Source organism: Carlito syrichta, unplaced genomic scaffold (genome assembly GCF_000164805.1).
Source record: "Carlito syrichta isolate Samal-C Ts95f unplaced genomic scaffold, Tarsius_syrichta-2.0.1 Scaffold126411, whole genome shotgun sequence".
Classification (NCBI taxonomy): Eukaryota; Metazoa; Chordata; class Mammalia; order Primates; family Tarsiidae; genus Carlito; species Carlito syrichta.
The window spans coordinates 252624-278836 of record NW_007070507.1 but is presented as its reverse complement, the minus strand read 5'-3'; the positions used below and the strand labels follow the sequence as shown (position 1 = coordinate 278836).

Sequence of the window (26213 nt, the reverse complement as noted above, 5' to 3'; positions counted from 1 at the left end):
AACAAGACGCCCTTGAATAAGTGAAGACATAAACTGTAGCACATCCATACAACAGAGTATTATTCGCAATAAAGAGAAATGATGTGCTATCAAGTCACAAAAACCTATGGAGGAACCTCGAATGCACATTGCCAAGTGGAAGAACCTAGTCAGAAAAGGCTCCATACCGTATGGTTCCAACTGCACGACATTCTAGAAAAGGCAAAACTCTCGAGACAGCAAGAAAATCTGTGGCGCCAAGGAGAAGGGGAGGGATGAGGAGGTGGTACACAGGGGGCATTTTGGTGGTAGGATTATTCTGTATGATACCATCACACTGGATACATGACACATGCATTTGTCAAAAGCCACAAACTGTATAATGCAGAGAGAACCTTAATGTAAACTAATTATGTATCGATAATGATGTATCGATATTAGTTCATCAAGTGTAACAAATGTGCCACATCAATGCAAAATGCTAATAATAACAGGGGAGGCTATGAGGGTGACGACTTGTGGGAACTCTGTACTATCCATTCCATTTTTCCATTTTTCTGTAAGTCTAAAATTGCTCTAAAAACAATAAAATCTGGCTGGATGTGGTGGCTCAAGCCTGTAATCCCAGCACTTTGGGAGGCGAAGGCGAGAGGATTGCCTGAGCTCAGGGGTTCGAGATCAGTCTAAGCAACATGGAGAGACTTCATTTCTACAATAAATCAAAAACATAGTCAGGTGTGGTGGCACATGCCTGTGCTTCCAGCTACTTAGAAAGCTGAGGCGGAAGGATCACCTGAGCCCAGAAGGTAGAGGCTGCGGTGGTCATGGGCGTGCCACTGCACTCCATCCTCGGTGACAGAGTGAGACTCCTACTCAAAAACAAACAAACAAAATAAATAAATAAATAAAATCTGTTAATTTTTTAAAAATCATTAATTGCACACTTGCAATCTGAGCACTTGACAGGTTAGATTTCAACACCAATAAAAACTATCTTTTAAGTGAGGCTCCCGAGAGACTCAATGCTGAACTGTTATAACCTCCCAGGCCCAAGGAACTCTGCCCACCCGGGGAGGACCCCTCCCAAGCTGAGGCTGCTGAAGGAAACCTAGATCCAGGCAGAGACTCAATTGCGTAAGAAACTGAAATGAATTGGTGTCTTTTTCTTGACTTTAACTTAAGAATTTTGGACTTTGAATTTTAACTCATAATGACAAGAAAATTTGATTTTGGAGTTTAATTTCTTTGGACTTCAACTTGCAAGGAAATTTAATTTGGGGACTTTAATTTCTCTCTGGAAAATGCATCATGGAAAGGGGCTTATATTCAAGTCAGAAGCCTATCTAAGTGGTTGGCCTTTTATTGAATGATCTCAATGCTGCCATTTAACCTTACTGCAGAACCTCTGATGAACTATGCTGGATAAAATGATTGAACAGAACCAGGGATGGGAAACAGAAGAGGGACTGAGTTTTCAGCAGTGAGTGCAGAGAAGCCGTATATAAACGCACTATTCGGATCCACTTCCCAGCCTCCTGGGGACATACACTGAATTGTTCACCAAGAGTCACGGGAGGACTGACAAAGGGAAGACGGTTGGCTTAGGAGAAGTGATCCCAGGAAGGCTGGAACTGCCCTGGTGATGACCCACCTCCTCCAAGGACAAAGGCCATGCCCCCGTCAAGGCCAGTGAGCTGATAAAACCCAACTGGAGAAATGATGCAGGGTACACCCTCCCCTGGCGCCACGCCTCCATGCGGAGGGGCCTCCTGTGCCCTCCATCTGCCCAGTCCATGCTCCTCTCAGGGCAACAGCAGCTCAGCTCATCTGACTGAGGTTGGGAAGAGGGTAGGGCCTGGGCTGCTCACTCCTCCCCACTTTCTTCTTTGCAGATCTGCCCACAGGAGGAGAGGATGCCAGAGTCCTAGAAGTGCTTTCAGGCATGCAGGGAGGCAAGGTTGGCCCAGGGGGCAAGGCCTGCTCTGTCCAGCTGATCTCTGCTGGCATCAGAGTTCATCCACATCAGGGGCAGGCATCAATCACATTCCCACAATGCTCATCATAAGTAAATATACTGCAAGTCCCCCAGCTTCCTCTCGGGGCCAATTGTGACTTTGGCCAAGAAACAAGGAGCAGCACCTGTTGTACCTGGTGACCCACACCAGCCATCTGGCTGAGCTGCCCTTTGTTTCTTTGCCTTCTAAGCATTTACACTCATTTTAAATTTCTTTTCTTCTACTTTATTGGGTTTATTCTGTTTTTTGTTTGTTTTTAATACCCAAACTCCTTGAGCTAAACAATTAAGACAGTATCTTAAGGCAGCAGACCCCAACCTTTTTAGCATCAGGAACTGGTTTTGTGGAAGACAATTTTTCCACAGACGGGAGAAGGGAGCATCATCAGACATTAGATTCTCAAAGGGGGAGTGGCAACCTAGATCCCATGCATATGCACACTGCATTTCACAATAGGATTCTACAAGAATTTAATGCCACCGCTGATCTGATAGGAGGTAGGGCTCTGCTGACTGCCACTCACCTCCTGCTGTGCAGTCCATGGCCTGGGTATTGAGGAGCCTTGTCTTAATGGATGTTTCCTTCTTCCCCAACAAAGGCATTTAAACTGTAAATTCTCCTTTAATTACAATTTTACTTACATCTCCTAAGTTTTGATATGCAGTATTATTTTGTCATTCAGTTTTAAATAATTAGTCATTTCTATTCTGATTTCTTCATTGACCCATGGAATAATTAGAAATTTGTTTTAAAGTTCCAAAGAAACAGTATTTCAGTGTGTTTGCTGGAGATGGAGTAATGACTTCTGACCTTGTGGCATTAGGGGTAGAGAATGCCATAAAATCAGATTTGATACTGATTCTCTTAGTATAGGGTGACACCTGCTTAGAGGCTTAAACAATATACACATGAATGAAGTTTCAAAGTATGCCTGAAAATAATATTCTCTAAATTGGGTGTATAGGTTTTCTAAGAACACCTTTTAAAACTATATTTTACAACATCCTCATTACTTTGTTTCTGCGTGATCTATCCATTTACTGAGAGGTGTGTCAAAATCTCCTAGGAGTATGGGTTTCTGTCAATGTCTCCTTATAAGTCCATCACATTTTCCTTTATATTTGGAGGCTATGAATGTTGGTTGTTCATAGATTCAGAGTTGCTTACTTTCCCAGGAAATTGTTTTCCTGGTAATTATGCAATAGCCTCCCTTATCCTGGCACTGTATCTGCCTTTGTCTCTGTTGCTAAATGCTAACGTTAAGCTACTTCCATCTGGGGTCAGCATTTTAACATACATTTTCCCACCTGTCACTGTCTACCTCAAGAGGCCGCAGTGGTTCAGACACCTGCTCAGTCCCTGACCAGCCATGTCACTGACCAAGATGGAAAAACTGACCACCGACAAAAACACCAACATGTCAGGTATGCTTCCATCCACTGCTGTCTAAATCCATCCGTTTCCAATGATACCAAAAGAAAAAAAGTCACTGGTTCCCACCCTTGACAGGTGCCAGGGAGCCATGTCATCATTTGGAAACTCAGTTAAGAAAGGAGAAGAGTCAAGCGCTGTCCTGCCTTCCCCATGTGAACTGTGCCTCAAGGTAAACAGTTGCTGAGGGCAGTTTCTGGTCTCAGAGCATTCCTGCTGACAGCGGCGCTCTAGCAGAGGGATACCACCACTATGCCACCTCCAATGAAGCCATGGATCCGTCGGCAGCAGTCAGTGCTGCTGACAAAAGAAGCCACCAGACATCACCATGTGGCAGCGATGGTGTGTACATCACCTGCTACAAAGAATCCTTGCCGAAATCAAAACACATCTGATCACACAGCTACACCTAACTTCTAGTTTACAAGACAAGACAGGAGAGAGGAACATGTTAAACATTACCACCAGGTACAAAACAAAATCCAGATCACGAGACAGACACTCCAGGGACAATGTGACTTCTTCAACAAATGCATTTAAAAGACAAAACAGAGACAAGGTGTGGTGGCAGCAACTCCACAGAAACTCAAGCTTCACACTATTCCATGACTATGCATGGACCTTATTTTTGAACAAACTATTAAAGAAATGTTACAAGGTTACTGCAGAAATGTCAACACTGGCTAGGTATTTGATGATATTAGGAATTATTAATTTTTAGGTGGAAAAATATTACAGAGCTTATGTTTTTCAAGAAAGAATCCTCAGTTTTTCAGATATTCATAAAAGAAATTAATGTCTGGGATTTGCTCTAAAATAACCCTGGCTTGGGAGAGGACACTGGGTTGAGATCTAGTTGGTAACTGCTGGAGTTGAGTGCTTGGTGCACTGATTCGTTACACTATTCTTTCAAATTTTCCACAGTATAATTATTTAAATAATAAAATTTACAATTTACACAAAAAGCTCAGCGCAGGCTGTCTTGCCTTCACCACATGCAGAGCACTCACCAGCATCAAGGGAGCCATCTTTATTCGTGGGAACCAGGATGTGGGACAGGGAACCAGACCTGCCCTTCTGAGTCTCCTCCAGCTCAAGCAGCTGCAGCCGTGGTGTTGTTGCAGGTGGGAAACGGTAGAACTGGAAGGTGAAATACACAGTCTTTGGCCATGACGGTCCTCGGCAGTCTGGGGACACTCTGAATCCAACAACAGCTTTGGATTAATCAAGGAGTCACAGCACAGACCTAGGGTTTAGACAAGCACTTGCACAGGGAGATGGTCTGGGCACCACAGTGGCTGGGGCAGCGGGAGGGAGGCTGCTGCAGTCACCAACATGAACAGCCTTGCTGTGCTCTTAGTGAGCTGGCCGGACATCAGTCCCCTTCAGGTACAAGGACACTCTGGGCTGGAGAACACTGCTCTCAGTTATGCCAGTATCTGAGAACTGGGCAACACGCTAACCACATTTTAATTAAGGACCACAGAAGAACGGACAAAGCAGTTTTCACAGCGTTTAGAATGGCTTTGGGTGGATCCTAGCCAAAATAAAATAAAAACAGATGGCATTCCTTAATCTACTAAGACCTGAACAGAGTTCTGCCAGGCTAGAACCTCATCAAAGTTTCTCTTCAGCACAGGAAATGGGAAAGCCAGATAGAAACAGGCAGCATACTTAAGAAGGTACCTGCTAAAGGCAAGAAACTGCAGCACTATCTCATTGCTCTGTAGACAATCCGATTCTTCCTTCTGAGGGTTGAACTTCACAGGATCTGTAGGATTCACAGCTTGGACTGGTTGCTTGTTGGCGTCCAGGACTTCGGGGAAGCCAATGGACTGCAGGAGCACCATGGAGGCCCTTGAGAGCTGACCTGCCGAACTATAGCAGAAAGACCCTCAGCCAGTTCCCAAGCAAGGGCAGCAGAGATGGCAGGGACTGCCAGCATGCCTCCCTGGGGAAAGCCTGCCGTGCAACAGGGCCAACAGCTGATCGCCAGCACGTGCCTACGTGCCTGGCCCAACCCCTGCCAGGCCCACAGCTCACCTCCGGGTCTGGGCTCCCAAGACAATGGGGGCATGCAGAGGTGTGAATGGCAGCTCCCGCAGCCGCTCCGCAATGGCCGTTTCTAAGACTGAGGAAGTCTGGCTCAGGTCTGCCTCCAGGTGAGACACCCTGCCCTCCAACGGAATCTCCTGCTGAACAAAACAAGGGCCTCCAGGTGAGGCCAATAAGCATCCCACCCTGCAACACCAAGGATGCTCAGATCTAAGGGGACTATCGATGAAGTGCTATTGCGGGGTTGTCAACTTTAGCAAATAAACATACAGGCAGTTCAGTCACATTTTCATTCCAGGTAAACAATAAATAATTTTAGTATAAGTATATCCCATGCAATGTTTGGGACATACTTATATGAAAAAAATATTATATTTGTTGCTTATCTGAAGTTCAAATTTAACTGGGTGCCCTTTATTTCACGAGGCAACCCAATTTGAGTCCAGAATCAATGAGGAGGAGTCACCAACATTATGAGCAGGTCAGTACTGTGGGTGAGATCTGACATCTGAGACACTGAATTCATATCAAAACATATTTACAGGCCAGGCATTGTGGCTCGCGTCTGTGATCCCAGCACTTTGGCAGGCCAAGGCAGGAGAACTGCTTGAGCCCAGGATTTTAAGACTAGCCTAGGCAACATAGTGAGACCTTGCCTCTACAAAAAATAGCAACTAAAAACGTGTTTACAGAACAGAAAGACGAAGTTCCTCAGAGAGGCGGTGTGGCACAAGCCTTGGGTGGTGTGTCTTCCTTGTGCCCACACCCCAACCTTTCCAGCCGCCACTTGTCATCCACCTGCTACCTCCCTCCAAGGCAGCAGTCATGTGTCCACATGTGGGCCATGTTGGGGTTGGGACTGCTCTCTCTCAAACTTGAATCTCAAGCTTTCTGTTTCAGTTCCAGGGATATCACATAGCCAGGGGTCACCTACACCATGCCTCAGTGCCAAGAATAAAACGACAGGCCAGCTCTTCTCAAGCACATGGGCTCCAGACATGTTTTAGAATAAGGCATCATAGACTCCAGGTCTAAGGAGTACATTCCAACAAGTAATTAGAAGGAGCTGTTTTTCCTCACACGCGTCCAGTTAAGACAGAGGTGTAGCCTGCGGGTGAACCAGTCAGCTTCTGAGGGCCAAGCTCTGTGAGCTCCCCGGCATGGGGACACCAGCCTGTTTCAGCCATGAGCTCTACCTGTGTCCAGATGTGGACTCCACAAATCCCCCGATAGCTGTGGACACAGGGAGGACTCTGGGAGTAGAGGCTTGCCCCAGCCTCTGCCTCCAGCTCCAGCTGCACCTCCTGGCCCTTTCACTTGCAGAGTTATAAGGGCAGTTTAACCCTGTCTTCTTGGGCAGACTTAACCCTAAAGCACTGTGGTCAGAACTTCCAGGCCACATTCTTCCATGGCCTCCAAGAAAGAACTGTGGCAACTATCTTCGGTACGAAAGTAAGTGGTGCCACCCCCACCCCATCCCACAGCCCCCATCACAGAGAACCCACCACGGTCTCTGCCACCTGAGGACCAGCATAGCTCAAAAACTCACAGACTTCCACAGAAGCCAGGAGTTGCGGAGCCACTCTGGTGGAAGGTGTGGTGGGCAATGGGCAGTGTACTTACTGCCAAGGCCACAGAGGGCTGAGAGTTGTCTGGTTGCTGCTGCACAGTGTGCGTGGCTGAGCGGCGCTGAGCCGGAGATGGCGTGGAAGCCACCAGCTGGGAAAGCGACAGCTGGAAGGAAAGAGAGCACAGGTGAGATGGGCCAAGGCGCCCAGTCAATTCCCAGAGCCCCACGCACGCTGGCCCACACCGGGGGCTCTATTTCCAGCACCCACAGTCTCTTGGGACATTTGCTGTCAGCATTAGCAGCTGGTCCACATGAGGTGCTGGAGAGAAGGATTCAATGTATGAGGAGGGGCTGAGGAACAGATGAGGGGGTACGCGAAGCAACGGGGACCCCGGCAGCACCTTTGGGGAGCAGAGAAGACCACGGGGGTCTGTACGGCTCCCCTCAGCCCCCACACTCAGCGTAAGGCAGAAACAACCTCAGGCAGGCTGGGAGGCTGCCGTGGACATGCATCTTTGGGCAAATGTGATCTTCACATGTGGTCTAGTTACCACGCTGCATGTTATACAAGAAGGCCACTTCCTGGAAACTGCCTTGGACACAGAATCATTCAGCTTTTCTAGAAAGCCCATTTCCAGGGTGACACCAGTAGACACAGTCCTCAGGCAGAACAAGCCACCTCTGACCTCGCTCCACATCACACAGCCGAGGCAGGCTAGAGCCACAGGCAAGTGCTTCAGGCCACTCAGGACTCCAGAGGGACAGCAAGGCTGGAGAAGCCTTTCTTCCCACACAGGAAACCCTAGCACCATGGAGACATCTGCAACCTGACAGGCAACTGTCAACAGGTTGCGTCTTTCAGCAGTGGCCTTGTCCCACCACTGGCTGCTCAGCCCATAGGGCCCGGGGTATCTGGCAGCTCCGCTGGACACTAGTGGCAGCCAGGTGCCTCTCCTGGCAGAATCTGTCTGAGAGTGAAGAGGGTAAAGACCACCTCAGTATCTCTCCGAAAAAAAAAAGGTTATTCAGTCCTGAAAGAGTCGCCACCATTAGATGACTGCCAGGGAGGCGCTGAGACATGTAACCTGCGGACACCGTTAACAACAGCGGGAAGCCGCAACAGCGGGAAGCCACAAATGTCCAGGCTGGGAGGAGTGGTGGCACCCCGCCACAGTCAGTAGGCCCCACAGAACATTCAAGAAATCTACCCCGCTGAAAGAGACCCCATCGGGCCTGAACTTACCCCTGGTCCCACAGGCGAGTCTTGGATGGTAGCGAGACCCTGGGGTGCTGATGCTGGCGGGCCTGGGAGGAAGCACAAGGAGCAGGGGTGGGGGCCCATCAGCCTCTGCAGGGTCCAGTGGTCCCTAAGCCCCCAGAGTCAGGCCGGGACACGTTTCTCCATCTCGTCTGTAACTGAGGCTCAGCCGGCATTTCCTGCGGTTCCCACTCAGAGTGCCACAGCCACGCTGGTCGACCCGAAAGCTCAGGATGCTCAGCGTCCACAGGATGAGTCGCTGCCTAGAGAGCGGACCCTGAGCTAAGCCTGCCGTGAGGGACGAGGAGCTGCTTCCTGCCCTCTGCAGGAGTCTCTCCTTCTGGGGTCGTGGGGTCTTACTGAGCCAGGATGTTTTGCAGACACTTAGAGTTCTCAAATGTGCTTTCCTGGTTTCTCAGTCTTTTTACATGCTCACACATCACCGCCCTGAGAAAGCTGGGGTCTCATGTCTGCCTGGTCTGGTGGGTTCCCTGGCATGGGCCAGCTGGCCACTTTATAAATAAGAAACTTCCCTGAGCAGACACAGTCAGCCAGACTCTCAGCCCCACCCACTAAACATGCCTGCTCTCCGGCCCTGCTCACACCAGGTGCAAGAGTGGCCCACCAGGCAGAGGTGAGGCCCATCCTTCAAGTGGTGCCCCTGGAGCAGGAGCTGAGAACAGCCTTTGATCTTAACAGGACCAAAACTATTCCCAAGAGTAGGGGTGCCCGCCTGAGAACCAGCAGCCTTCTCCTGTGAGAGCCATCAGTGCCTGCCCAGCCCTGTCTCAGCTCAAAGACCCCCTGGAGGGACTGGTGGGTGCTGGTGTTGTTTCCAGGCCCCTTCCCTGGACCACCCAGATGCCTCAAGGTCCAGGCAGCCCCCAGGACTCCTCAGACACCACTCCTCAGCACATGGATCCTCTGGCATCACTCAAGTCTCTGGGGCCTGCTAGACCCACTCCACTACATGCGTGTCCACAGCCTTTCTCAGCTTCCGGTCATTCCACGTGCTGCCATGTGCCTTTGCCCACATGACACCACCTCCAAGCAACAGTGGGGCTGCCCCAGCCAGTAGACCCCATGCCCATCCTGATGGGGCCACCTCCGCCCACTCGGAGGCCAGGGTGTGGCCAGCATGTGATGTGCGCCCTAGGCACTCCCTGCAGGTGACTTGCCTGGCTGCCTTGAAGCCCACGGCCCATCTCCAGCCCCCAAGTCCATGCCCTGCCTGGCTCATGAACGTTCCCTTTATGAAGACAGGACTCTGGCCACTGTGAATGGACGCCACCCCGTCAGACTCCAGGAGAACCAGGACCTCTAAGCCATCGGGCCCGCCCCCCCATGGCCTTGCCCCACCTCCTGTCAGCCTCATGCTGCCAGCCACCAGGCCCTCCCGCCCTCCCCTGTGGTCTCTCATTCCAAAGCCCCCACATGGTCACGTCTGCCTGGAAAATAGAGGAAATACATCCCTCACCCGTCCCCTGAATCCTGGATGCCCATGGCCCACAGCATGGGGCAGGCACTCGACACCCACTGACTGAGCAAAGGCTCAGAGGGCAATGATGCCAGACACTGGGCAGCCCAGATGGAGAATGCCCCAGGTACTTCCTGTTCCACTCTGATGGCAACAAAAATAACAGCAAAAAGCCTATCTACCAGGGAGGAACTGAATCCATGAGGCACCGCCCTAAACCCAGCACTGCTGCAACCATCAGGGCCAGCACATCACCAGGCCTTCTCGGCAGCTTCCAGAATCCACCTGAGAAAGTGCTGCAGTTTCTTCCCAGGCTGAGGGATCTGGTGGAGACCCTGCTGAGGGCCTGGGGCCCAGGTGCAGGGAAGGCAGTGGAGGTGGGCCAGAGGGAACTCAAAGGATCCCACCGCTCAGCCCCGTAGGCACAGTTCACAGTCCAGCCACCCCCTGGGCAGTGGGCCCAAGGAATGCCGAGATCCTCTTGCCAGAGGGGCCTAAGATTCCAGAAACAAGCTCAGGTCCCTCAGAGGGAGTTAGCAAAGCACCCAGCAAGCTTCGTCTCCCCAGAAAAGTGTCATCTCATGGGAGCAAAGCGCAGATGAGGAGCCCACCCTCTCAGATTCCCTGAGCACCTTATGCAGACAATTCCAGAGCTCCGGGCAGCAGCCCACTGCCCAGCCCCCTCCCTGAAGCCGCCTAAAAGATGAAACAGGGAGCAGCAAGTGGAGTTCTCCTCGGTTCCACCTAAATGGGGACTCCGAACACCATGGGCTGATTTTGATAATGAGGAAAAATTGCAGTAAATGGTTCCATTATCTTCAGTAAGAGAAAGCCAGCCCTTCACAGCAGACCCACTGTGCATCCTCGGGGGAGTAAAGTCTGAAAGGAAAGTCGAGCCCTGAAGCACGCCAACACTTCCACAGCACTGTGGAGTCTCAGATGTGGGCACTGTGCAGTATGTTTTCTCGGGTAATTCTTTATATCATGACTCAGGTGATTTTTTTCTTCCAAGAGAGTAACACAGGCCAAAACAAGTCTTTGGCAGCCATTTTAAAAGACACCCACTGAAGAGCCCTGGCCAAGAGGGCTCCAAACACATGTCCCAGCAAAGCACAGACCAAGGGAAAATGCAACCAAACCACAAAACGACTGGGCTTCACATCTTCTCATGTTAATGAAAATGAGTGCGCCTCCGGGAGCACTCATTCGACCTCCCCCAAGTTTCCCAGTGAGTGTGGGTCCCTCATCCCTCCCAAAGGCCACGACCGGAGTCTGACAGGGAAGCCCAACTTCCACCACAGAACATGACTGGACCTAGAACCGTGTGGGTCAGCAAAATGAACTAGGCCGCATGCGTGTGTGCTCGGGATGTGGGCACCATGCCCACGCATGTGAGAAGACATGTACAAGGTCATCCATAGCAGCACAGCTGCAAATAGCCAAACAGCAAAAGCAAATTGGGTACTCCTGGAAACAGAAGTACCTGAAGAAAACCCAGCACACCCCACACAGAGCATGGAAGCAACTGGAAGCCAGGAGGTCGGCCATATGCTGACCTGGAAGGCAGACAAAGTCAGTGACAAAGGTGGCCAGAGCAAGTAAACAAACTGCCTGGGTCACCCCATCTGCGCTGTGGAAGTTACCACAGATTGAATAAATATATTATCAGAATAGAGTCACTTCTGGCAAAGCCTAACAACATGGAACCCAGAGGCTGTGAAGGTGGGGCTCTCCTCCACATGGGCCTGTGATGGAACCCTGCAGGAAATGTCTCCAACCCACAGGGCTCCAGACAGGGTGCCTGCCCAGGACCCTGGCCTGAGGACAGCTGCCTCCTAATGAGCTGACACCACCTCCTGCCACCAGCCCCCAGAAGCAATGGTCTTTGTCCCAAGACAGCTTCCAAGGACATCTCTTTTTGTCTTTGAACTCTCCGCCTTTGCCCCACCCCACCCCACAGATGCGCCTATGGTCTGAGGCAGCACACATGTCCTAGAATCCCTCGCTATTCCCAAATATACGCTTTGCCGTGGAGAGTTGGTCTCTGTGGCTCATTTCTGGTCGACGACATTAAAGAAAAAATGAAAAGAAAACCACCTATGTAGGCAGGTAAGCTGGCAAATTCACTGAAAGTCATAGAACAGTATGGCACGTGAAGGGGCAATAACCATATCTGTCAACACGCTCACAAGCACATATTCATATGTTACTTGTGCAATTTCAAATAAGTGGATTTTGGAATTCATGCTCATTATCAGGTGTACTTTTACGTCCTGGCCAGAGCCTGAAGGTGCTCCCGGCTGAACGAGCAGCCCCGTCAGCAGACCTGAAAAGTGAGGCCCTCCACAGGAGCCCGAGCCCCGCCCCCCGCCGCCTGGCAGCAGAGGGCGGGCCCCTTCACGGGGAGGTGGGAACTGGCACCTGGCCAAGCCAACATGACTCCGGTTTCAAGTAAGTAACCCAGACAAAAAGAAAAAGAGCTCAGAAAAGCCAAAACAGTTTGTCCACAGCCACTCCGAGACACTCAGGGGCCAGCGGGGTCCCGGATGCCGTGGTGTCACCAGTACACCGCAGCTGCCCAGAGCCAGACCCAAAAAGAGCAGGAAGGGGCTACCTTGGCAGTGCCCCACAACCCCAGAGCCAACTGCGATCTGCCCATATTGTTGCTCGAGACAACGGATGAGCTTCACATTTCCAGAGCAGCAGGTTTCGCCTCCTGTCTGAAGATTCATTTTCTCAGACACTGTATTACTCTCCAATCTGTCTCCACTTGCTGAAAACTGCTGCCAACAAAATCTCAATTGTCCACTTTTCTGTCAATTTAGTCTCACAAGTCCACAAGCCCTGCATTTGACTACAATGCGAACCTCCGAAGGCAAGGCGGAGTCAGTGCCGACCCTTTATTGCAACACAGGCAGCTTTGCTCCACTGAGCTCTGGTCCCAACGGGCTGCCACATGGCCACTTGGTCACACGAAGACCTATGTCATCATGCTTTCTCCGCATTCTTCCTGGAGGGGGCTGCAAGAGCATGGGAGCTCAAGTTCACCCTGCGCTCTAGAAAGGGCACGTTTCTCAGGTCCGCCTTCTCAGACACCACATGGGCAAGTCGAACAGCAAGGGCTACATTGGGAGGAAATAATGCTCAGACATGCCACAGGGGCCAGCGTTCCCCAGCATTCTTCCTCCTCCCACCCCCAGGGAGACAGTCCTGGATGTTGGTTAGAAAAGAAAAAGGAACATTATTACTCAGAATAGTAATACTCAAACCACAGCCACAGACAGAGGAGGGGCCGCTGCAGCCAAGCTGTTACCCACAGGTCCAGGGCTCTAACACAGGAAGTCACGGGCAGGAATCGGAACGGAGATACGGGGTAGCTTCCTGTCCGCTGCCTTCTCACTTCCAGCATCACCTCACCCAACTGGCTAAGCATCAACAGTGTGAGGGGACTTCACGGGTGGGTGCAGGGCCATAGTATCTATCTCCTGACCGAGGGCTTCACTGAGTGGCCATCTGTCCCCTCAAGCCATGCCCTGGTCAATCTGCAAGTCACACTGGCATAAAAAGAGTAAAACTCGAAACGAAGCATGAGGAAGGGCAGTGGCCTTACCACCTTTACTTTCTTTTTTTTCTTTTGAATTTTTAAAATTTTAATACAGTTCAAATCAGCATGTCTACTGCATTTGCAGCTCTTCAGGGACAAGGTTCTTGCCTCATGCCCAGGAAGAATGAGGGACACGGACAGCCGGAAGGTGAGAAAGCAGGATTTATTGATGAGAGAAAAGCTCCCATGGCGGGAGGGGGCCCGAAGGGGTTGCCCCTACCTTTACTTTCCTATGTTCGTTGACTCATGTATCTGACAAATACTTTGTCAGGTGCCTGCACTCTGCCAGGGCCAGGTCTAGAGAAAGTCAACAGCTAAACAGAAGATGCCAGTGGCCTTCATCAAGATATTCTTGCAGGCTAGAAAGAAGAGAGGCCCCTCAACACATCAGGAAAAATGCACGGAGGCCACCTGCGTCCCTTCGGGAAACGTGGATGGGTTTGCCGCAGCACCACCCCCTTGCGGTCCACTGCCTGAGCAGGAGATGGCCCACACAGCGTGACAGAGCCCTCCACCCCAGGCGCAGCTGTCCTCCTGAGCCTGCCAGTGGCTGCCATGACTGCGACTGAGCAAGGAGAGCTGCAGGCGAGTTGGGTGAGGGGTATAAACAGAGGAAAATGCTTTTTTGCTGAACCAACTACTCAGTGGAGCAAAGCTGCCTATGTTGCACTAAAAGGTCAGCGATTCGGCAGGAGAGAAAAGTCCTGGGTAGTGGGAGGATGCTGTTGTTTAGCAACCTGCAGCTGCTCAGGCCAAAGGCAGGGAACGGCCTGGCCTGGACCCTGGAGGTCGAGTGTGGCCAGGTTACAGAGAAGGGTAAACAGCTGGCCCCAAGGGAAGGGAAAGACGGGGTCAGCGCAGTTAATGACGCAGTCCCCGGGGTTTGAAGAAAGACTGGGAAAAGCAGCTTCCCATCACCAGACTGAAAATCAAGGATTAATCAGTATTTAGTGGTACTCCAGACACTCGGAATTCATAAGGCAGAGCCGTTTGAAAGACTTATTCCTCACCATGTGTGGGTAAGAAGTTATCCTTCCTAGGACTCTGATCACAGGAATGGGAAGAGAGCAGAAATGAAGGGACATGTCGATGACCTGTGGCATGGGCCCCCCTGCTGCACAAATTCAGAGCACAGGCAGCCAAGGAACAGGGTTGCCCCTTGTTGGTTTATCAGGCCCAAGTGGGGTGGGTGGTTCCGGGACCTGCCAGACCTACACTGGGGTTGCCTCTAGAGTCAGTTTCAGAAGCATCTTCTCCCTCGTCAAAGCCTGGCTCTGACCCACTCTCTTGCCAACGTTCTCCAGCAAAACACATTCCACATTGCCCACTAGCTTCACGCCCTGGCTACAGGGGGACAGAAAACTCCTCAGCAGCCGTGGACGCTCCCCTGCTGCTGTGGAGTTTACTGAGCTGCCCTGATTCGTGGCAAGGGGCTGCCTCTCGGGGGGATGTTCCAGACAAGCTGGCAGCACAGCAGGCACAGCCACGGTAAGCATCTCACGCCCCGTGTCGTGGGAAACATCACGACTATGTGTGTGCAACGACCCCTTCTACACAGCTGTTTTCAAATCTATTAAGTAAACAAACCAGAATTCGGACACCGCCAGAACATTTCAAAGCAAAATATGGGTCAGGGAAATTCCAAGTTACAAAAAATGAAGAGCGAGTGCCCTCTAGTGGCTCGATGCATACACTTTCGTGGTAGGTGACAATGGACTTTTGCTCCCTTGCAATGTTACTGGAAAAATAAAAAGGACTATTCATAACAGAGAGCCCAAGTACCTCACTTAAAGTGACAGCCACATATCATTAAGATTTCCAAAGGAACCATATAAGTTGGTAAAATACTGAGGTGTGAAAAGTTTCCATCATAAGTTAAACACTAGTGGATATTTAAGTTTCTTATATTGGGACTTGAGAGGCAATGTCTTCAAATGCTTGGAACCTGGGCTGAGAGCGATCCTATTAATGTGACATGAATGTAGCCATAAATCCAAATTAAATAGGCCGAGTGAATTCAGCCTCCATTCATGCAGATTCGCTGGTCCCCAAACAGTAACTGACAAATAGATTATGCTGCTGGAACACATCACACAACCGTTCAACTCCTGATCCCTCCAGTAACCAAAATGTACTCCTTTCTGCCAAGGATATAACAGTAAATCTTCTGGTGAAGAACTAGAAGTGTGTGTTCCCAAAGCTCTGCATCTTAAGAAGTCAAACTGCTGCTGCCATGCACTGCACACAGAAAACAATCCCTGAGGCATCTCCTGGGCATCACCACAAAGATGCCTGTTGCACTGTCACAGGCTAAAGCACAAGCCCCAAAACAAGCTGCCTCTGCAGGGAGCCCTCTCTGGGGGGCCTCCCTCCCTGAACCTCAATGGCACTCGCCTGAGCCCATGCACATCTGGCCTCCTGCTGTCTCTCTCGCCAGGGCCCTGCTTCCCACCCAGCAGTCTGGACAATGGGCTTCTGGAGGACAGGCCACTTCTCACTCGTTCTCCTCCTCAAATAGCAGGAAAAGTAGCAGGGCCTACTTCTGTCTACTCATTTGCTGATAACAACATGTAGAAAAAGCTGGTCAGAGCTGGAACACAACCATGCAGCAGACACAGCAGAGTGTCAGGGAAAACCCCAGAACTCAGAATAGGAGACTAGACTCCTCAATCTATGAGGCAACTGTTGTCTGCCAGTTTCGCCCATCCTGTATCCTCCTCTCTTCTGACAGTTTTCCTCTGGAGAATCATCCTCCTAGCACTTAACCATACAGCTGGGGGTGGGCCCAACCCTCACACTCAGATAGAGTGTGTGACCCAGGGTCAACCGTCCCCACTCCTGTTCCTATCAATCATTACAGGGTAAAGGCAAGTGACACAGCAGACTGAGGAAGCAACTGAGTAACATGGTCCTTTGTGTTGGGATTCCTAAACCCAGGGGTTGCCTTAGAGCACCCAGGGTCCCACAGGAGAAATTCTACCTGGGAGGAAGCCAACACTGAAGACAGGAGAGCTAAAGGGGAGGGGACAAGAACATGGGAGAAAGAGACAGAGAGACGCTCTACCTCGGACTTTCCTGTCGTATGAGCCAAAAAGCTCCCTCTCGTTTAAGCCATTTTGAGTTGGTTGTGTCCCTTGTACACAAAAGCGTTCTAACTAACTCATTTACTCTACAAATATGTACTGGATGCTTTACCATGGGCCAGAACTCCCTGCTTCCACAGTAGCCTTCAGTATGGAGTAAACACCTGCATCTTCTGACTGTCCAGGCGTGAGGCAGGCCAGTTTCCATCCTGTGACTAGGGCCACACTGCTGCTCTCGCCACTGAGGTGGGAGAAGCAATGAGTGTTCCTTTTGGGCCAGAGCCTTAACTGATGGCACAAGATCCCCTCGAGCCCTCCCCTTCCCTCCTGCGCAGGCTGACAGTATGCAAGACAGACAAGCACCTGTCACCAGGTTGAGTAAAGCCGCCACCAATGCAATAGACAGGCAGCAAGAGTGAGAAATAAAACTGTTTTAAAACACCGCAGTTTGGGCACTATTTGTTACCACAGCAAATCTGACTAATATACAACTAAGAACAGGGGGAGAGGGGGAGAAAGGAATATAGATAACACATGGCTTATGGTTGAACAACAGTGTCTACACATGCTGGGGGTGGAAGCCCCTCAGCTGAGCTTTACAGATGAGAAGCTTCTGTAAAAAAGGGCAAGAAGAGGCCGGGCATGGTGGCTCACCCTGTAATCCCAGCACTTTGGGAGGCCGAGGCGACAGGATTGCCTGAGCCCAAGTGTACGAGACCAGTCCAGGCAACTTAGTGAGACCTTGTCTCTACAATAAATCAAAAAATTAGATAGGCGTGGTAGTGTGTACCTGTAGTTCCAGCTACTTGGAAGGCTGAGGCAGAAGGATCACCTGATTCCAGCAGGTCAATGCTGGGGTGGCTGTGAGCATGCCACTGCACTCCAGGCTGGGCGACAGAGTGAGACTCTGACTTAAAAAAAAAAAACAAAGAAAGGGCAAGAAGAGTTTAACAGATACATATTATGCAATGTGGGAATATTTTAAAACACTTCTAAATCCCAGGTAAAAAAGGAAGCAAAAACTGAAGCCCACAATGTAGGAAATAACACTACAAATCAAAACCTACGAAATGAGGTCTAAGATGTACTTGGAAGAAAACTGAGAACCTTAACTGTTTTTATTATTATATGAGATACAGGAAAATAAAATAAGCATTCAGCTTTCCTAAAACTCGAAGAAATTAAAAGAATAGAATTAATAAAGATAAAAGCATATAAAATTAAATTAATTAAATGAAAGATAAAATTAGAAATCTAAAAATAAAGAACTAAAGAACCAGTAAGTAAAATCAATAGCTGATTCTTTGAAGAGACTAATGAAATACACAAACCTCTAATAAGCCAGACTAAAAAAGAGAGTCTCCCTAAAATATTAGGAATGAGAAAGGAAACCTAATCATAGATCCAAATTAGAATGTTTAGGTTAGATATAACTTTATCCCACCATCTTTGTAAATCAAATGAAGCTGACCATTTTTCTAGAGGATATATACCCCAAAACTTAATGCAAGATGAGGCTGAAAACTGAAATAGACCTATAGCCATCAAAAAAAATTTTAATTGTCAAAAAATCCCTTCAAAAGGCATCAGATTCCTGGTGATTCACAGGGAAGTTTTATCAGACCTTCAAGAAACAGGTCTTGCCTTTTGCTTAAACTATTTGAAAGCACAGAAAAAGATGAACCACTTCCTCCTAATAAAGACATGACAAAAAAGAAAGTTACAGATCAGGGGCCTGCAAACTATGACCCACAGCTCACATTCAGCCTGCAATCTGTGCTTGTCAGTAGAGTTTTATTGGACAGACACATCACCTACGGCTTTCAGTAGACACCAGAAGGGATGAGTAGCTGTGACAGAGACTATCTGGCCCACAAAGCCTAAAATGTTTACCATTTGATCTTTACAGGAAAAGTTTGCTGACCTCTGTCATAGATGAACCTCAGTTACAGAAGCAGAAACCCTGAACACAAGTTAATCAAGTCAAGATGGGCATAAATTCAAGGATCCCATCCTCCTCTCTCTCCATCTTACTTTGTGCTTTTTAAAAATACTTTATTTCTTAGAGCAGCTTTTTAGGTTCCGAAGGTACAGAGAGTTCCCATAGCTTCCTGTCCCCCCCCTACTTTTCCCACATCAACATCCCACACACCAGAGAGCTACAGTCCTCTTCCTGTTACCTACATCTTTGGTAATTTGCTTACTATCCCTTTTTACTGCTCCCTGAGGACAGGAGCCTGACCAAACACCCGGCACAACACACTCCCAGGAAGTGTTTGATGAATGGTTGAGAGAAGGAGAGAAAGAGCAGCACCTGAGACAACTCCATCTGCGTCAACATGCCAGAAGCGCATACAGAATGGCACCTACAAAATGGGAGGCATGCGGCCAGCACTGAGCTTTCAGTGCCCAGTGAGGACCTGCCTTCCTGGAAGCTGTCAGGGCAGCTGTTTTCACCCATCAAAGGCCCTAGGGGCAAGAGAAGCATGAGCTGCTGTGATGACATGAGCTGCTGCGGCTGCTCCTGCCCTGGAAGCTACCATAAGATTTCTGACTGTTTTTAAACCCGTGATTGGAAGGGGAATGTGGATGTGGTCACCTCCCACCAGTGCTGTCAGTGAGAAGAATGACAACAGCCATAGCAGGATCATAACATGAACGATCACCAAGCAAAACTGCTAAGTGTCCATCCACGCCAGGCTGTCCTGAGCACCGGAACACATCTTTACTCAGTTAATCCTTGCCACGGCCCTCTGATCTCTCTACCCATTTCTCTTTTCTGCTGTTTATCTACTTCTTACTGATTTGGAGGCGTTTGCTTTGTAATCTTCTTTCTAATCTTCTAAATCTAATTCTTTCAACCAATTTTTAATGGCCATATGTATTACAAATATCTTTCATCAGAGGTCTGTCTTCTAACTTTGTGTATAGTCTTTTCTCCTACAAAAGTTTTATATTTTAATATAATCACATCTCTCAAACTTCTCTTTTTTGGTTTATGCTTTGTCTATCTTGTTTAAGAAAGACTTCCAAATCTCCAGTCATAAAAATAGTCTCTGGCTGGGCACAGTGGCTCATGCCTGTAATCCCAGCACTTTGGGAGGCTGAGGCAGGAGGATTGCTTGGGTCTAAGAGTTCGAGACCAGCCTGAACAACACAGCAAAAAAATCATCTCTACAAAAAAAAAAAAATCAAAACATTAGCTGGGTGTGGTGGTGCACACCTGAAGTCCCAGCTACTCAAAAGGCTACAGTGATTGAGGCTATGGTGAGCCATAATCACGCCACTGCACTCCAGCCTGGGCAGCGACCCCGTCTCAAAAAAATATATATGTATACACATATGTATTCTTCCCTCCATATGTTTTTCTAAGATTTCACAAGTTTTTGTTTTTCATATTTAGGTCTTTAAACCATCCCATTTTACAGCTGAGGAAACTGAGGAACAGAAACATTAAGTAACTGCTCTAATATCATTCCATTAGTTAAGTATGCATTCATAAACAATATATGCAATTGCTTTGAAAGTTACTTACATGCTGCCATTAATGTTCATTTCCTTTCAGAATTTGTTTTCACACTCAACATAATGTCAGAAGGTTTATCCATAATAATATGTATAGATCTACTACATCCATTTAAATGGTGCACAGCATCCCAGTGCCCAACTAAATCAGCTTATTTATCCATTGACCAACTGGGAAGCAGGTAGATTGTTTTGGATTTTAACTAGTAAGAAGTATTGTCATGCACAGCCTCATGCACAGCTGTTCTCTGTGACAGACGCCCAGAAGTAGCATTTCTGGGTTGTAGGATATTAACTACATATTTACAAAATTGCTCTCCAAATGGGCTATCCTCACCACATTCCTCCCTCAGAGCAGTCTCCTTTGAACCACATCCTCATTAACCTTCGTGATATCAGCTGCTAGATTTTCCCAATATAAGAGGAATGAAATGATCTCTCGTTTTATTTTGCATTTCCCTGATTACTCGTGAAACTGAGCACTTTTTCATATTTCTTGGTCATTCTGGCTCCATCTCTTCGAGTTCCCTTTCCACATCCTTTGGCCATCTTTCTTTCCTCGTGATTACTTATGTTTTTATTGATATGGAGAAGCTCTCTTTGCAATCATCTTTCTAATCTTCTAATTCTAAAATTTCTAAAGTTTTGGCTTTCAGTTCACCTGGAATTTATTTTAGAACATGACATAAAACTAGAATTGAATTTTGTATTTTCTGTATGGACAAGCTATTCTGGCACTCCACTTACTGACTGGTCTGCCCAGACTCCTTGTGGTAGGCAGAACAACTGTTCACCACCCCCAAAGATACCCGCATTCCAATCCCCAGAGCCCATAAATATTAGTTGCCGAGGGAATTATTACGGTTGCTAATCAGCTGACCCTGAGATGAGGAGATTACTCTGGATTACCTGGGTTGGTCCAATGGAGACAGGCAGGAGGGTCAGAGTCAGGGGGAGGTTTGACGACACTCTAGTGCTGCCTTTGAGGGTGGAGGAAGAGGCCCCAGGATGCAGGCAGCCTCTAGAAGCTGGAAAAGACAAGGACGTGGGTTCTCCCCTAGAGCCTCCAGAGGGAGCATGGCCCTGCTAAGACTTGGACTTAAGCCTGCGAGACCCATTTTAGACGTCTGGCCTCTTCCAGAATTCTAAGATAATAAGTTCTGTTTGTTAAGGTCCCTAAGTATGTGATAATTCCTTACAGCATCAATAGAAAACAAATACATTCCTCATCTGTAAGTGGTCATGTGTTACTTTACATTTCACCCTATTATCAACTTATCTGTCTCTGTACCCATGCCACACTGTTCTGGATACTACAACTTCATGGTAAGTCTGAAAATTAAGAAAGATGAAGTCTCCCTTCTTCTTAAAAATCGCCTTGGCTATTGTTGACTATGTATTTTTTTAATTTAAGAAAAGAATATATCTTAAAACAAAATAAATGCAGTGCACAGAAAAAATATATATAGTCCAGGCAGAGAGCATGAGCCAATACTCAAAGTCATGAAACCACATGATGTGGCTAGTAAATCGCACACAGCACACACAGCTAGGAAATGCTTCTAAACCACAGGAGTATCAGCCCTGGGGGTGGATGGTTTCAATAGTCTGGAAACCATTGCAACCATCAGAGACTTCTTCTGGTCAAGAAGGAGTAACAGTGACCAGATTTACCCTCCACCTACAATGAAACTATCTATAATGAAGCACAGAAACAAATTAAAACACACACACACACACACACACACACACACACACTATGTAAAACAATAATTTGTAAGACGGTTTACTTCAGGCAACAAAGGAGAGTGATCCTGAGGGACAGGAAACAAAAGAGGAGAGCCCTTCGATGGTCCCAACTTACTGTGGTCAGTGAGTGTGTACCAGGCAGGGTGAGTAAAACAAAGAGAAAACTGATCACTTACAGAGCGTCTCCCTCTAGCATTCAGTAGAGTGCTGACCTGGAAACCACCCAAGGCTGGACATAGGGCCACCAAAAAGGATTACAGGCAACAGTACTGGGTGTTCACGGACCAGACACAGTGCCCATTCCTTCTAGCCAACTGTGAAACCTCATTATTTATGGGACACTGGGCAAGGTTTTGTCATCTCAGTGGGGAGAAACCAGTCCTAGATGAAGTGTTGATCTAGTCCCATCTAACAAATCTGAAGAAGCAAGACCTGAAAGGTCAAGCAATTTTCAAAGTTTAAGAATATTTATCAAATACAAGAATAATCAGCACTCAATAAGAGAAAATTCCCAGTATCCAGAATCCACTCAAAAATAATCAGACATGCAAAGAGACAGAAAAGTACAGCACAAATTAGGACAAAAATCAATCAATCAAAACTGACCCAGGACCAACAAAGATATCAGAATTAGCAAACAACGATATTAAAATAGCTATAACTGTATATATGTCCAAAAAGCTAGAGAAAATTGAACATGTTAAATCAAGATATGAAAGATATAAAATAAACCCAAATAGAACTTCTAGAGATGAAAAATACAATATCTGAGATGAAAAATACACTGAATGGGATTAACGGCAGATCAGACCATGCAGAAAAGATGAGTGAATTTGAAAATATAGCAATAGAAACTATCTACAATGAAACACAGAAAAAGCCATTATAAATAAAATAATATACATGATATAAAGTGAAAAGAACATCAGCAAGCCATGAGACAATTTCTAGCAGCCTACCATATGTGTAATTGGGGCTCCCAAACAAAGGGATGAGACAGAATGACAAGACAACATTTGAGGAAATAATGACCAGAAATCTTCCAAATGTGATGAAAACTATGAATCCAGAGATCTAAGCTCAATGAACCCCAAGCAAAAAAATCAGTTAAAGACAATTCAGGGAAAGTGGAGGTGGCGGCAGATCAGTTTTTAAATCTCCCCCAATCCCTCAGGAACACAGGGCAACTAGGGAAGTAAAGCCAAAGCCCACAGACAAAGTCTACAATGGATTCAGCCCAGAAGAAGCCCCAAACAGGATCAGCCCATCAGAGTCTACAGTGAATTTGATTCAAAGTGTTCAAACATAACTAGCTGCTTGTCCCCCATGCTATAACTGTATCATATTTTAACATTTGAAAATTCCTTTCCAGAAAAAGCAATCATATTTTTCCCTTAAAGCTAACTACACAGTTTCATTCTCTAAGGAAATAATCTATTCAGTTATTTATACATGGGCCAATTAGTTTTATGACCTATTAGTACTGTCCATTTAAGTAACCTAATCAAAAGCCAGAGCAAAGTCAGCCCTCCGCATCTGTGGATTCCACATCCATGGACTCAACCAGTCATAGATCAAAAGTATTTGGGGAAAAAAAAATGGTTGTGTCTACACTGAACATGCACAGACTTTTTTCTTGTCATTACTCCCTAAATAATACCATATACCAACTATTTACATAGCATTTACACTGTGTGAGGTATCATAAGTAATCTAGAAATGATTTAAAACATACAGGAGGATGTGCATAGGTTATATGCAAATACTGCACCATTTTACGTAAGGACTTTAGCAACTGTGGATTTTGGTATCCTCCGAAGGTCCTGGTACCGATCCCCCATGGATATCAAGGAATGACTGTATTCTACTGTATTCTAGATCAGTTTCTCTTTTAAAAAGGAATGACTGTAATCACATTTATACCTAATTACAAAATATACCCAATTTACAACCTAGGATCCTATCTCTCTTTCTCTTTATGATTATTAAAGGTTGATATTTATTTTTTCAACATAACTATGAATATATGTCAAAGAAGGAAAAATACTAGATTCAAAACAAAGAATGGGCTGTAAATAAATTTGACCCCTCATTTAAGATTTTAAATTATGTGTCCTATGCCTTCAATGCATTCAACTTTACCAAATGAAGCTGGAATTTATCCTCTTACAGAAAATACATGCCTACCACCCACCACTGTGAGGGATTCTAACAGACATTCTGGCAACATTTCAAGTACAAGGGGTGCTATACACTTCAGTGCCACTTATATAAGATGAGATTATTAATGTACACAATGGAGGTAAACAGAAATCCTGAGAACAATCTGGTAAGCATAAAATTCAAAAGCTGAAAGAACAAAACAGTTAAAATCATCAAATGCAATGCATCCATAAAAAGAAGGAAAATACTTGATGATGTAGTTTGTCCCAAAGAAATCAATTATTAAGTTTTGGTAAATGAGTACTTTTAGGTATCTCAGAAAATCCTGAAAGACCATGAAAATGGAGGTCAGCATATCAGGCTTTAGGCCAAAGGAAAACATGTGCTGCTCCCACCAACTGCAAAATTAACTTCAGCAAGACCAATTTCCATAAACTAGATTCTCAACTCAAAAAGAAACTCACTCCTCACTCCCAAGTGACGGAGTCACCAGCACCTTTGCACCAGCACTCAGGAGTCACAGCCAAGCAGGGAAAGCAAGTCCTCCCTGGACACCTGGGCGGCATCGGCTAGAGGAAAGCCATCGGGGGAATGGAGGACCAGGAAGCTCCCACAGGCTTACATGTGTGTTCACTCCCTGTCTTCCCATGCAGAACAGGTAGGAAGAAGACAGGAAGCACCTGTGATTCAGGGATCCCAGAGTTTTCGGCTGGCGAGATCTCCAGAAGCCTAGAGTCAAGGCTCAGTGCTCAAGCAGGGTGGACTCTTCAAAGACCCCTTGTATCTTCTGCCTCTCACATCACCGCAGATGGAATTCTCAGTCAGGACATGGGGACTAAACCAAGAGCACGGGGTACTGGCCAACCAAATACTCAACTGACAACCAGCAAGAGCTCTTTAATCACCTGTATGTGCATAGACTTGTCACCACCACCCACAGGACCAGAACTCTGCCCATATTCGCAACCTATTATGACTTCCCCTCCTAAAGCCACATGCAGAGATCACAGATTCCCAACTCTGGGACAGTGCTTCAAGGTGAGTAGAGAGATGGCTACGTTAACAGTGCACAATCAAGCTGGCAGCCCATGGCTTCCAGCCCCCTCTCATTCTCAGGCCCCACATTTGCAGGGCACCCACCGGATGTGTACTTTATGCTAGTGATGTGTGTCACTGACAGAACCACCCACAGGTGCTTGGTTGGGGAGCACAGGGGACAAGCTGCTGGGCCACGCTTCACCACTGTCCAATTCTATACCCCTGTGTTAAGCAAAAACTCAACTAAATGATTTAAATCAAAGCAACCTGTGGCAACTACCTTACAAGTGTGATGATTACTGTACTGGACGACGTCTTAATCTTTGGGAGCAGATGGAAGTAATACTGTATTCTTGTCAAGCCAGTTCTCTGGAAACACTTACTTGAAGGAGATGTGGGTGGTTTCCTGGCAGATCGCCACTCCACCTTGGGGCCACTGACACGTGCTGTGGATGTGTCCAGGTGTTCTTCAGAGCCTAGTGAGAACTGGAATTGGACTGTTCCCGCCTCCACCTGCTTCACCTGCAATGGACCACAACAAGAGCAATGGGCCACTCCCTTCATCAGCACTCTTTTGTTAGAAAAACTTAACCCTGATACACTCAGCCCTACAACAAAGTCTAAGTGAAACCACTTCTGAAGCCACATGGTCTTAGGTTATGATTAGGTCGTTTTTGAGCAGAAAACAATCAGTTGTGGCATTGAAAACCCTGGAGACCATATTATCAAGGAAAGACTCTTACCAGTAAGGTAGAAATCACAATCTCTCTCCAGTTTTGAATTTTTTTAAATTACTGATGCAAATGTGACTTTGTTTATTATGGTGTACAGGTCTATGGGTTTAGACATATATGTGGATTCATGTAACCAGCACCACAATCAAGATGCAGACCAGCTCCCTCACCTGAAACTCTGTCCCGTGCAGCCACAATTCTACCCCACTCAACCTGGCAATCACTGACAGCCTTTGTAGCATTATAGCTTAGTCTTTTGAAAATGTCATGTGAATAGAATCATATGATACATAACTTCTGAGACTGACTGCTTTCATTTAACATAATGCTGATAAGATTCATTCAAGTCGTAGCATACATACCAATAGTTCATTCCTTCTTATTACTGAGTAACATTCTATGGTAGGATATAGCACAGTTTATTTACCCATCCAACCATTTTTAAACTTTGGGTTGTTTCCAGTTTGGGTGATTGTAAGCAGAGCTGCTATAAACAACAAGATTTCTGGGTAAACACAAGCTTTCATTCCTC

At 47.2% G+C, this 26213-nt stretch overlaps 1 protein-coding gene across 1 annotated transcript in view; it reads right to left on the bottom strand.

Annotated features, from left to right (window-relative positions):
* The window catches only part of NPHP4 (nephrocystin 4), a 125034-nt gene that overhangs the window by 32695 nt on the left and 66126 nt on the right, over nucleotides 1–26213 (bottom strand). Inside the window, exons 10-16 of the mRNA XM_008048580.1 lie at nucleotides 25331–25469; nucleotides 8294–8355; nucleotides 7860–8018; nucleotides 7104–7214; nucleotides 5469–5617; nucleotides 5112–5303; nucleotides 4436–4623 (exon numbers count right to left, since the gene is read on the bottom strand). Coding sequence (XP_008046771.1) covers nucleotides 4436–4623; nucleotides 5112–5303; nucleotides 5469–5617; nucleotides 7104–7214; nucleotides 7860–8018; nucleotides 8294–8355; nucleotides 25331–25469 — 1000 coding nt within the window. The remainder of the gene's footprint in view (nucleotides 1–4435; nucleotides 4624–5111; nucleotides 5304–5468; nucleotides 5618–7103; nucleotides 7215–7859; nucleotides 8019–8293; nucleotides 8356–25330; nucleotides 25470–26213) is intronic.